Source organism: Macrosteles quadrilineatus, unplaced genomic scaffold (genome assembly GCF_028750875.1).
Source record: "Macrosteles quadrilineatus isolate MER2022 unplaced genomic scaffold, UCM_ALF_1.0 Scaffold_2__2_contigs__length_208266976, whole genome shotgun sequence".
Lineage (NCBI taxonomy): Eukaryota > Metazoa > Arthropoda > Insecta > Hemiptera > Cicadellidae > Macrosteles > Macrosteles quadrilineatus.
The window spans coordinates 120,810,395-120,824,740 of record NW_026542595.1 but is presented as its reverse complement, the minus strand read 5'-3'; the positions used below and the strand labels follow the sequence as shown (position 1 = coordinate 120,824,740).

Here is a 14,346-nt window from a genome sequence, read left to right as displayed (position 1 = left end):
TAAGCCAGTCACATCAACTTTGAGGTATTCTAATGGTAATAAACAATGTGTAGAATACTCAGTATAAATATGATTGAGGCAGTCCCCTAAATTACGAAGTTATATGGCAAAATGTATATGGTTGATAGGAACTCGCATCAGGAAAATGTGCACAATTTGACCCTAAGTCCATCACATCAACTTTGAGGTAATCTAATGGTAATATACAATGTGTATATTACCATTAGAATACCTCAAAGTTGATGTGATTGGCTTAGGAAAAAGATTGTGCACTTTTTCCTGACGCAATTTTCTATCAACCATATAGATGTTGCCTTATAGCTTCGTAATTTACTGGACTGCCTCAATCATATTTATACTGAGTATTCTACACATTGTATATTACCATTAGAATACCTCAAAGTTGATGTAATGGGCTTAGGAAAAAGATTATGCACTTTTTTATGTTTAGAGTTTTAATTGATCGCGTTATGTTAAGCCATAGCTACGTATAATGTACAGTACGGTCTCAAATATGCCTTTTAAAATACGTCAATTAATTAGTTTTAACGTGTATACACGTTTTATCAAGGTATAATTGACATTATATAAATGTAAAAACATCATTTTCGCACCTTATTGTCATTGAATTGAGTTTCCGACATCCCTGCAAAACACGTTTGTGGCGTCCGCAGGCATACCAACCCATATCTATTACAATCCGAAAAAGCGCCGATGAAAAGATCCGATAACTTCACGACGGTTTGTAAGCTTCCATTCCAAGCTTGAAGGTTCTGCTTCAGCTTTACTGCTTCAGTGCTCTGCTCTCTGCTCCTGCTGCAATTTTAATTATTTCTGTCTGCCGTTTGCTAGGCTAGCTAATCTGTCTGCTTCAGACTTCAGATTTTAGATTTTTATTCAATTCATACTTATATTAAATAATTGTATTAGTTCATAGTTCAGTCTTGGCTCTAGATTTAAAAAATGTATTATGTTTTGAATTAGTATATTAGTATTTTGGCATTTTCTTTAGGTTTTGCCTCTAATAATGGCATCGTTACTTGGTAGGCCAACTAAAACTTTGATTTGCAGCCACAAGTTTACATCATTTTCATTACAAAACAGAAGAGATTTCAAGTCTGCTTTGAAAATAAAATGGGTTAGACCAGAACCTGTACCTTTTAATGACCCGAAGATGACTGGAGATTTGGCTACTCTTGGTACAATGGAAATGACACAAATCCCTTCACTATGGAGAGACTCCACAGAACTTCAGAGGTAGGCCTACTCACATTTTAAAGGGGTAATTATTTAACATGTCTACACTGGGATATGATGTAATTTTTAGATGTCTACCAAGAGATTTGGGTACAGTTTCTTAACTGGGCAAGGCCTATGCTAAGATTGATTGAAACTATCGAATTGAAAATATTGATTAATAATCGATATTTTTAAATATATCTATTATAAAATAAAACTAACCTAACCTAACCAACAAACTTGCTGATGGGTGAAAAAATCGCATGAAGGTTTACTTATCGAATCGATAGTTTCAATCGATATTAGCATAGCCCATTTAAGAAACTGTACCCGAGCTTTTTCACGCAGAATCCAAAAATGCAATCAGTTTTTGCCGGAGAGGTTCCTAAGTGGCCGTACAATTAAATAATTAATAGCTTATCAAGCTTCAGTTTCGCTGAGTTATTCCTATTTGGGGTTTGGACGAGTCCAAGTTCTAGCGGCGGGTAAGTTACAGTTTCTTAACTGGGCTACTGTGATATCTATTAAAACTATCGATTCGATTAGTAAACCTTCATGCGATTTTTTCGGCTGCACTTTACTTGACGTCCTGCACTCATTCGAATGAAAATATCGATCGATATATCGATTAATCGATTGCTTCATTCGATATATCGTTTGGTTAGTTAGGTAAGGTTAACCTAACCTAACTAACCAAACGATATATCGAATGAAAATATCGAATCGAAAAAACCAATCGAATGAGTGTAGGACGTCAAGTAAAGTGCAGCCATTTATTCACCATCAGTAAGTTTGGTTGGTTAGGTTAGGTTATGATAGTTTGTATAATAGTTATAGGTATTTTAAAATATCACTTACCCTATTAATTAATATTTTCAATTTGAATGGTTTCAATCGATATTAGCGTAGCCCAGTTAAGAAACTGTACCCCTAGCAGCGACTAACACTAAAAGGGGAGGAAGGTTTGTGGAGTGGAAACAGCTGTTAAGTTAGCTGTTTACATTTGATGCTAAACAAACAAAATCACTCACGACGACATGAGACCAAAATCAGTATTAGGCCTACAATATGCAATAATTTGATTTGTGAAAGCAGATGGACTTTGATACCGTTTATAAAATAGTCCTACAGTACTTTTTTTTTTTTTTTTTTTTTTTTTTTGCTCGTATATACGCCAGTGGCATTTTTGTAATGAAGTCAAACACTTTTAAGGGAAAGCGGTCCAAACCCATTAAAGTTACTTAACTCAAGTTTTTTTTTTTTTTTTAGGGTGAGGAGGGAAAATGCTTTTACGCACACAGGTAGCCAGCCTGTAGTGTGAGACTCCTGAGTTTGTCACAGACTACTCACTAAAAAACCCCCTCTACTCTTGTTCGGTATTCATATTTTTAGATTATTTAGAAATTAATCATTATGTTAATTAAGTCACTGGTTAATTAATCATGCTAATGTGTATATAAATCACCACATTTATTGTAATATTATTTAGTCTCAGTAACAATTTATTGTAAATAGACTCCCGCTTTCAATATTCAAATGAGATTGCTAAGCCTGCTCGAATTTCCCGCCACAGTAAGGCCTATTTTCCTGTACTACATACCCATGAATCACCTGACGCCGTGTTTGCTTCAATCGCATTTCCTATTGGCCATCGAATTCCTAGACCCCTCTAAACCGCAATTGCATTTTTCAAGGTGTGAAGCCGGCGATCGGCGTCTGTCTGTCCACGGTCGGCGTCCATAACTCACGGTGTATTCCGTTTCTCGTATCTCGGGACATTAATTGCCCATTTTACCTCTCTTAAACGTATTTTTTAGGCTATAGATTAATTATATCTGGCCTCCCTCTCCTCTATAGTACATTTATCCGTTATCCGCTCGCGCATATTTAAGTGTCTTGTGTGCTTTAAAAATAAACCACGAAACAAAATCCCTCTAATGGGTGATTTACCTGCTCATCGGGTCAATCCTACTCGTCCATTCTCATCTACAGGCGTAGATTACGCCGGACCATTTAGTGTTCGCGTTTGCAGTCTCAAAGCTCTTAGAAAGATTAAGGTCTATTTGTGTATTTTTATCTGCATGGCTACCAAAGCTATTCATATAGAGGTAGTCACCGATCTTACCACCTCAGGCTTCATTGCCGCTCTCACACGTTTTGTGTCGAGACGCGGACTCTGTTCCGATCTGTATTCTGACTGCGGAACCAACTTTGTTGGTGCAAACTCGGAATTACGCAAGGTAATCCGTGAAACCATCCTTACACCTGATTCGCAGGACAAAATTGTTCATTTCACCACCCCCAAAGGAATTAACTTCCATTTCAACCCCCCCTCTGCACCTCATCAAGGTGGCTTATGGGAAAGTGCCGTTAAAAGTGCAAAATACCATCTGAAACGGGTAATTGGTGAAACCATTTTAACTTTAACCCAATTTCAAACTTTGTCCATTCAAGTAGAGGCAATGCTAAACTCGCGCCCTCTTACAGCTCTTAGTTCAGACCCTTCCGAAATTTCTGTGCTGACCCCTGGACATTTCCTCATCGGAGCTCCATTAGTTGCCCTGCCGGAACCTCACCTGTCTGAAGTGCCCTTCAATCGTCTTCGTCAGTGGCAGCTTGTCCAGGCTTTTCACCAGCGTATCTGGAGGCGTTGGCAGCTTGAATATCTCCACTCCCTCCAGCAGCGATTCAAGTGGACCACCCCTCATGAGAATTTGAAGACCGGAGACTTGGTGCTCATTCACTCCAATTCTCCTCCACTCACCTGGCCTCTTGGACGCATCGTCTCCACTCACCCTGGCGCTGATGGAACAGTTCGAGTCGTCACAGTGAAGACAGCTTCTGGGACTTTCACACGGCCTGTTCACAAGGTCTTCCCATGAAGACTAAGTCCAAGAAACCTACTCTATGTACATATTAGATTTAAGTGTGGTTTACGTTTGCTCTTGTGTTTTTTAATTAATTGTCTGTTGAAGCTGTAATGCTTCAAGGGGGCCGGAATGTTCGGTATTCATATTTTTAGATTATTTAGAAATTAATCATTATGTTAATTAAGTCACTGGTTAATTAATCATGCTAATGTGTATATAAATCACCACATTTATTGTAATATTATTTAGTCTCAGTAACAATTTATTGTAAATAGACTCCCGCTTTCAATATTCAAATGAGATTGCTAAGCCTGCTCGAATTTCCCGCCACAGTAAGGCCTATTTTCCTGTACTACATACCCATGAATCACCTGACGCCGTGTTTGCTTCAATCGCATTTCCTATTGGCCATCGAATTCCTAGACCCCTCTAAACCGCAATTGCATTTTTCAAGGTGTGAAGCCGGCGATCGGCGTCTGTCTGTCCACGGTCGGCGTCCATAACTCACGGTGTATTCCGTTTCTCGTATCTCGGGACATTAATTGCCCATTTTATCTCTCTTAAACGTATTTTTTAGGCTATAGATTAATTATATCTGGCCTCCCTCTCCTCTATAGTACATTTAACTATATATACATTTTAATTTCCCCCTTTTGTTTGTGATTAAATTACTTAAATTGTGATCTAGTGCTTTCAGACACTTCAAACCTCAAGACAGTGTGTGCGCGTCCGTGTATTACTTCTAGACTTTCCGTACGTTTTCACCGCGACTTCCGCGTATTAGTGAGCTCTTTGTGATTATGAACTTGGGTGCGTTGCGTTCTCCAAAATTCTACAAAACAGAAGCACTCGGTCTAAGGACTCCGCCATCCGCCATCGCTCCACCATAGACGACGCCGCTGCCATACTCTCCACCTTTGGATAATTGGACTCAAGGTACAACCTTAAAGTTTTGTGTGTGTTTTAATTAGACTCTAAAACTAATCTCATTTGCCCCTCACAAGACATTTTATTCCATCTCGGGACCTCAGTGCCCTTCAAATTGCAGATTCGCCATTTTCTCTAATTTAATTATTTTTCTCTTGAACTATTAATTAGTTCTGGTCCTTCGAGTTATTAATTATTTTCATTTTCACCCATTACGCCCCCAACAACTCTGTCGGACACAGACCTGGGATTGTTTGTCACATTACTTCAAGTCAGGCCAACATGTGACCTAAGCCCACAGGGCTCGCACCGTTTCTGGCATTATTTATTTTTTGACCTACACCGCATCCCGGTCGAGGTCAAGCTTCTTGGCGCGGAGAACACCCTGGATGTAAAGTGACACACAGGTCCAAATGTCCTCACCCTCCATCATCATCGGTATGACTGTGTCCACCGACAGCAGTCCTACGAACTGTTGAGCCTCTAGGCGGGGCCTTTCCCAATGCTGGCAGTGGAAGAAAGTGTGTTCCACGTCATCGGGAATGCCTGGGCAGTATATGCAATCGGGTGACACGGCTTTGCCCATCCTGAACAGGTACGACCGGAAAAAGCCGTGACCCGTCAGAAATTGGGTGAGGTAGAAGTTCACCTCTCCGCACCGCCGATTAACCCAAGGTTGGACCTGTTGTATCAGTCGCCTGGTCCAGAGCCCCCTTGTCTCCTGTTCCCAGCTCTCCTGCCACAGCTGGAAGGTCCGGGTGCGTTCCTCAATTCTTGCCTGGTCCTCCCCACGGCGCTGATAAATTGCCTTCCTCTCCGCTGCCAAAAGTTTGACGGGGATGACTCCAGCAACCACCAGGACGGCGGGTTCGGACACTGTTCGATAGGCAGATGCTACCCTTAGTGCTGCCTGACGCTGCACTCGGGCGAGCCGCATCCTATATACCTCCTTATTGAGAGCGTCTGCCCAGACTTCCGCACCGTACAGGAGCACGGACTGGACCGCAGACATCAACAGCCTTCTGCGGCTGGACCGTGGACCTCCGACATTGGCCATTAACCGACTAAGGGAAGAAACCATTTTAGCGGCCTTGTCCGCCGTACGGGTGATCTGGTCTCGCCAGCTGAGCTTGCTGTCCACCATGACCCCAAGGTACTTTGCGGCACGAGTGGTTTGGACTTCAACGTTCCCCACCATCAAAGGCACGATGGTGTCAGTCAATCCTCTTTTTAGTCAGAATCACAATCTCAGTTTTGCTCAGAGCGAGCGAGAGACCATGTTCTGCCATCCATGCGTTAATGGTTCGCATGACTCGATTTAGTTTCAGCTGGGCAAGCTCAATGCTACGTGCAGCTATTAAGGCCGCAACGTCATCTGCATACCCAACTAGGACGGGGGTACTTAACTCAAGTAGGTACGATACTTAAACTATTAATCACATCAACATTAATTATAAAATACACCCGCCGCAGCAAACCTGCAGACTAAGCGAATTTCCATTTGACTGATTGGATTTACACTGAAATGTCTACTTAAAAATATAACATTTATTCCCGATTTAAATAGAATTAGTTTAACAAGTACTTAGGTTTGCTGCATAGCTATGTTAATAGTTATGTTATGTTAATAGTTAGTAAGAAATAAAAACATTTTCCAAATTTGATCAAAATATGTTCATAAACAAGCAAACTACAACAGTTTACTCATTCTCCATAAGAATAACATGGGAATTTTAAATTTACAATTTTTTGGAATTTTCTCCGTAACCATTAGGCGCATAACAACGCTTCAATGTACCAAATTATTTGTTTTTTGAAGCTCTACAAAATGGTTTGGAAATAAATTGCTAAATTTTATGATTTTTGGGTCAAAAATGGGAAAAACCTATTTTTACCCCATAAAACCCCCCGTAAACACCCGTTCCCATGGTCCGATTATGCTGGATCGCGAATTCGTTCGAATAAACGTAGGTTTACACGTTTCTACCAAATTTCATCAAAATCGGATCATTTTTGCTCGAGTTATCGTGCTGATGGACACACACATATATATATATATATATATATATATATATATATTATTTTCTTGCATTTTTAGGGCTACTAATATAATAAAAACAAAACATATATAACAAAGTACCCTTTTAGTAATTATTTTATTTTTCATGACGACATGTTTCGGAACTAAGTCCATTGTCAAGTCATTTTTACCATAATGATGGTAAAAATGACTTGACAATGGACTTAGTTCCGAAACATGTCGTCATGAAAAATAAAATAATTACTAAAAGGGTACTTTGTTATATATGTTTTGTTTTTAATATATATATATATTTATGAATTTGAACGGATGGTGTTTTTGGCCTCTAGGGACCTCAAAACGAAAAAAAAAATCGGTCCCGCGTCCAGGTCTTACCATGAGTACTACGGTAATAGCTTAAAATTCCCTATTTGGGAAATTCGCTAAAAATTGAATTTATTCTCGTACAATACAAGTAATAGAAGCTATGCCACTGCCACTTCAATAACGACATGATCGTCCTCAATTCCACCCTCAACGTCTGTTAACTAACGTGCCATACTTAGTGAATAATCCCACAGTGCCTAAAAGTGAAACCTTGCAACAGTGCATAATTTCATGTATCAGGAACTAATAAATAATATTACATGTGTAATAAGGTAACCACAACAATGCGAGATTCTATGCTTGGTAAAAATATTTTCTTTAGCTGTAAGACATACAAGAAGTTATTGAATCCCTTTTAGGCTATATTAAATTAAACTCAGATAATCTATTCTAACATAACGTAACCCAACAACCCTCTTAATTTACAAAAAATTCCATTTAAGTTAAGTTAATGACAAAAAAGTCATGTGAGGAAAATAGGTTGGTCCTTATGTGGATTCGTGTCTGTATTAAGTCCTTTGAAGATAGGTTAAAAATTAGGTAATCTATCAAGCATTTTTAATATAGTTATTATGTGTTTCACCCACTATTTCAATTGTGCAAAGACAGTCTGGAGGTAAAGTAAATGAATAAGTAGGTTCATTATAACCTAAACTTAACCTTCCTAATCTAACCTAACTTCAAAACACTTAATACAGTCACGAATCCACATAAAACCCGACCTATCTTCCCCACATGCCTAAATAAGCTAGCTGATTATTTAGTTTCAAAACAAATTCATTACGTTCCGCATTAAGTCGAGTATAAACAGCTGTTTGCTCTCCTCACTCAATCCTCAGCCTACATACGGACCCCGCCATAACACCATCTACCGCTAAATTAACCTTAACCCTCCGAGTGTTATGTGTCGTAAAAGCGACTCATAACACATCCGCTGTAGTGTTATGTGTCGCTTTTGCGACTCACAAACACTGTTAACGGCGACGGCTCTGGGACTTACTGAATCGGATTGAACTGGATCGAGTTGGGTATCGTTTTTTTCAGCAGATTCAGAGCTTTCTCCTGATGTCTGTTTCTATTCGCTTTTCATTTTAGTTCCGAAAATATTGTAGCAGACAGCTGACTTCCGTATTTGTAAACAGCTTGGTTAACCTCGCACCGATGACTGATGTGTTTTATTACGTTTATAATTTTTTGAGTTTTTAAAAATCAAAAGTAGTGATATACGTGGTGCATTATAAGAAGATTTAAGTGATTTTGAAGGGCTGGTTGATGATCCTGAAGAAGTAGGTAGTGATATTGATGTAAATTATCAGCCAGATTCCTAGCTATGGTTAGGCTATGCATTCTTAGCTAAACGCTATGTACCGAAATCTGTTTTTTTGCCCATAACTTATTTATTTGCAAACCTACTTCCTTATATTATTATATTTTTGGAATCCTCATAAAATTCTGAACAAAGTGGTTATTTTAAAATATTTGTAGAACTATAAATTATAACAATTTATTGAGCGCAAACATAAATTTTTTTCATTTATTTTATAATTTTTGAGAAATATTAACCCCACAAAAATTGTTGAACATTTTTTTGTAATGTTTTTTATGTTACATTGAAGCCCATAATTTTCCAAACAAAATGATATATAAAACAGTATAGGTACTTTACATTGTATTTAAGTTTCTAAGATACATTTTAATAATACCCTGCGATTGCGCAATAAATGGGCGAACATTAAGACCAAAACTAGAGATACTTGGAGGGTTAAATTCGTAATTTTAACCTTCGCTTTACAGCCACTTAGGATTCTCTCCGACAAAAACTGATTGCATTTTCGGATTAAGCGTGAAAAAAATTGTAGGTAGACATCTAATACCCCCGCCGCAGCAAACCTGCAGACTAAGCGAATTTCCATTTGACTGATTGGATTTACACTGAAATGTCTACTTAAAAATATAACATTTTATTCTCTATTTAAATAGAATTAGTTTAACTAGTACTTAGGTTTGCTGCATCAGGGAGAGTAAAACTGTTTTTTTTTTTGTAAAACGTTAATAGTTAGTAAGAAATAAAAACATTTTCCAAATTTGATCAAAATATGTTCATAAACAAGCAAACTACAACAATTTACTTATTCTCTATAAGAATAACATGGGAATTTTAAATTTACAATTTTTTGGAATTTTCTCCGTAACCATTAGGCGCATAATAACGCTTCAATATACTAAATTATTTGTTTTTTTAAGCTCTACAAAATGGTTTGGAAAGAAATTGCTAAATTTTATGTTTTTTGGGTCAAAAATGGGAAAAACCTATTTTTATCCCATAAAACCCCCCGTAAACCCCCGTTCCCATGGTCCGATCATGCTGGATCGCGAACTCGTTCGAATAAACGTAGGTTTACACGTTTGTACCAAATTTCATCAAAATCGGATCATTTTTGCTCGAGTTATCGTGCTGACGGACACATATATATATATATATATAAATATATAAATATATAAATATATAAATATATAAATATATAAATATATAAATATATATATATATATGAATTTGAACGGATGGTGTTTTTGGCCTCTAGGAACCTCAAAATGAAAAAAAAAATCGGTCCCGCGTCCAGGTCTTACCATGAGTACTACGGTAATAGCTTATTCCCTATATGGGAAATTCGCTAAAAATTACATCTTAGGTATCTTATCTCATTGTAGACATATTAAATAATTGCCTTTAAAGGATGTACTTTTACGCCTTTTAGTTTTGAAGAAAATTCAAATCAGAAAATGTAGGTACCTAGGTGAATTCTCTCTAATGTTCTCTCTAGGCTACATCCGGACGTGTACAGTCACCCTTAAATAACTGTTGTGTAGCACTTGGTTTATCTTACATTTAATATTAGAAAAACTTGCTAATATTGTATTGAATTAGGCCTATATATTTGTGTATTAAGAGCGCAAAAGTACGTCATTGCTGCTTGAGAAAACTGTACATGGCCGCATGAAGCTTTAGCTCATAGCTGAATGTGGCCATATATTTCGAGAGCAGCAATGACTATTTGTGCTTGTAATACACACAAGATTTTCCTACCACCATAATTAACTCATCATAACACACAGATTGGGTACACTTCCATATCTGTTGGCACAAACAACCGAATGAGTAATATTGATTAAGCATATTCAATTGTTTAATTTGATATATCGTTTGGTTAGTTAGGTTAGGTTAATCTTACCTAACTAACCAAACAATATGAGGTTAAGGGTGTAGCATAGAGCACAATGGCCTAGATTTTTTAGGATTTTTTGAGAGGATAGCAGGCTTACCTGAATGGGAAAGAGTCCAAACTGGCACAGGAAACACAAAACAAAACTTTACACTATATACACAAAACATTCTAATGTTTTGTGTATATAGTGTAAAGTTTTGTTTTGTGTTTCCTGTGCCAGTTTGGACTCTTTCCCATTCAGGTAAGCCTGCTATCCTCTCAAAAAATCCTAAAAAATAACCAAACAATATATCGAATAATTGATATATTAATCGATATTTTAATTCGGTTGTTTGTGCCAACAGATATGGAAGTGTACCCCACAGATTCACTTTTTAGTTGTAGCCTAGGCCTATATATTTTTGCGTAAACTGTTTACAGGTGTGGCAATATGATAATTTCAATGCATTGGTTGGAAAATATATTTTAGGTTATGCCAAATTATAGGCTAGATAAGTCTAAAAGGCTAAATATTTTTTTATAATAATTTAAAATAACGTATTGTCTAGGAATTTGCATTGTAAGTTAAAAGTAGGTTAATTGTTGATTTGATTTCAGTGCTGATGAGAACATCAAACGTATTCACACCTTGGAATTTTTACGTCGGCCATTTCTGAAGGAAGAGTTTATGCATCAATATGTGAATAGAGTTAAGTCCCATCAACTTGATGACAATTCACCTGAAGTGAAAAGTAAGTCCATCAAGTAGAAAAACCTACTAACCTAGGCCATTATTTTGCCATCCCAGTTTCAAGAGCTTGAATTCAGTTGTATTATATATACGTTTGTTGTTGCCTGGAGTTCTTGTAGGTAAAATATTTACATCACCCCATACATCAAGCCACCTTGCGTGACATCTAAGGTGTTTTCTTTATCACTAATCACTAATCCTACAGTCTAAAAGTTACTGTAGGCTATTTAGAAAAATATTAACTTGCACACCGTCTCACTAGTATTAACTTAAGGTTAGGTTGATTGGACAACACGATGACGGATATGCAGCGGAGTCATGTCCTCCGAGTTTTATTTCTTGGACTAGGGCTGTTGGAATTTGAATTTGGGCCATTCTTTGTTTCAGGGTAGTTTGGACTTTTTTGGTTTATGGTAGGGCAGTCTTTTTTCAGTTGATTTGTAATTCTTAAATAACAAATTATTATTTGATAAATTAGAATGAAAAAAAAATGGGGATAAGTTAACGATGGAATGACAAGAATAACTTATATAGGCCTATGGTTAAAATTATGAAATAAATAAACCATGAAAAAATCATCAGGCGGCATAATCAAGTTAAACGTATCAACAAAAAAAGTAGGCTTTTACCTTCTCAGCACCAAATTTGTAACTGTTGTTACGGCCGTTTCGGCATCACAATGCCAGCATCAGACATGTAAATCTCGGCAGAAGCAGTGTCGTTGAAGTTAAAACAGATAACTCAATCGAATATTTAAATTATAGGCCTAATTAAAAATTACTAAAGCGGACAAGCCTTGTTACACACATACTGGTTGACATTGTCACGATCCAAGCAAAAGGCTAACCGATGGACCTACATCGTCACGGTGTAGTGGCATTAAGTTAGCAGCTGAGCTTTATCCTCCTGGCTTCGATTTCCTTCTCTGATTAAAAATGCTATTGAATATAAAGTGTGACATTTGTACCTACTTTAGTTTATCATTGAATGGGAATATTCCTTACATAAATAGTTTTTCTATTGTAAGTTAGTTGTATACCTCCAGGCCTTTTGTTTTTCTTTTTAGTTACCAATCTATCGATCTGTTACTGTTATAACCATTTTGCTACAAGTTACTGAGCTTTGTGTTTAAATAAGACCTGTTATGTGGAGTTTTTATTTAATTCTGAAAAACTGCTTCAGTTGCCAAGATAACTGTGAAAATAAGGAATCTTCAGATTCACATGGCCCAGTTTCCAAGAGATATAAAAAGTAAAGTATGTTTAAAAGAATTCATCGACAGAAGGCATAAACTGTTGGAGCAACTCAAACATCAAGACTACAAGAAGTACGAATGGATTCTGGACAAACTTGATTTGGAGCACAAAGTGTACAAGTAAGTCTTTTCCTGCAAAAGGCCCATTTTTATATTATTTTCTTGTATCAAAACAGAGTTACCGGTACATTCATGTCAGTATTGACTTTTAGAGGATAACTTTTGTTTGAGGTTCCAGGATATAGATTCCTTACATGATCCATGCCTTATAAAACTAAATAAAACGATCTTTTACAATTTTACCTAACTAAAACCGATATAAAAGTGATCGTGGAGAGAAGACATTTTTGTCTATAAACTTATTACACCTCCGTTCAGACCTCAAAGTTCTAATTATATTTTAATTTTAGTTTATTGACTCATCCTAAGTTTGTTTGCTGTTTGTTTGCCTAAGTGTTCATAGTCCACTAGTTACACAAATTACTATATTATATTGGTATGAATATTGATGGAACAGCTGATATTCAAATAAATTGCTCAACAATGCCATAAAAACTATATACAAAGTATATTAGGCCTAATAAAAAATATATTTCGCTATTTTAAAATAAAACGCTTTGTGGTTTTATGCATCTTGATGAAAAGTATCGTTCACTGTTCGACTCTTCCTATTTCAAGACTAGTAGTGAGATTTTCTAACACAAAAATCTGTTCAAAGGTTTGGCGCCGAAAAGCGTGTGGAGCGGAAGGAATCCCTACGCAGATTGACAGCATTGTACATTGAAAAAGTGAAGGTCGTACGTTTACAAGAATATAAGGAACTGCTAGAGTCTCAACAGGAGGGATTCCTGAAGGAGAAATTGGAGAAGCTTATCTGGATGAAAAAAACAGAAGCCGAGTGTGGTGCGGAACAAACTGTAACAGACGAGGATATTGAATCTGTGCGCAAACAGTTGCAGGAACTGCAAGTGGTCAAACCTAAAGAAATTATGGAATAAATATGTGTACATTGGTTAAACTATTTTTACACTAATTTCTTACTCTCTCACTAAATTAAACTTCTTACTTTTTGAAGTTGTGAACGCGATTGAGAAATTTTTTAATCTAGGACTAGAAAAAGGAGTAGGATTTTTTAGCTTTGTTGATACAAGCTGTTGATTAACTATAGTTCGGCCGCTTAGAAAGCGACCTCCTCCAGCATTGGTTAAGCATTAGCGCGCAGGTTGTTTTCTAAGCGGCCGAACCATAGGATGATGTTTAAAGCTGAAATAACAGCTGAGTCTAATCTGAAGCACAAATAAAAAACTGACTTTATTTTTATTTGAAGGCTAATTTAAGCTTCTTTTTAGCATCATCGGGTACCAATAAGTTATATAATGCAATAAATAATTTGAAGTAAATCAGTTTGATTTTTAAAATTGAAAACGGACTCAAAACGCATAATAAACATTTAGTGAAGAACTGTCTTTAGTAAACATATTAGGGTTAAAATGAGAGTTGGTAAAGATTTGTCGTTTTTGACGATAGAGAAATGCACTGTGCACCATGCAGTGAGCCGTTGGGGGCTAGTGATTTTTACTTTCTCCCCCAATACATAGGAAATGCAGAAAGTATTATTTTCGTCAGGATTTTCGAGTTTGGGTTTTGGGCCCCCCTGAACCAACAAACATTTATGTTTTTTTCCCATCTAAAAC

At 36.9% G+C, this 14,346-nt stretch overlaps 1 protein-coding gene across 1 annotated transcript; it reads left to right on the top strand.

Moving 5' to 3' along the window:
• The first annotated feature begins 807 nt into the window (after positions 1-807).
• Positions 808-13,670, top strand: LOC128987857 (28S ribosomal protein S15, mitochondrial). The gene is made up of 4 exons (XM_054408911.1): positions 808-1,257; positions 11,265-11,398; positions 12,580-12,772; positions 13,371-13,670. The coding sequence occupies exons 1-4, from the start codon at positions 1,028-1,030 to the stop codon at positions 13,648-13,650; spliced, it is 837 nt and encodes a 278-aa protein (XP_054264886.1). The 5' UTR covers positions 808-1,027; the 3' UTR covers positions 13,651-13,670.
• Positions 13,671-14,346: the final 676 nt, after the last annotated feature.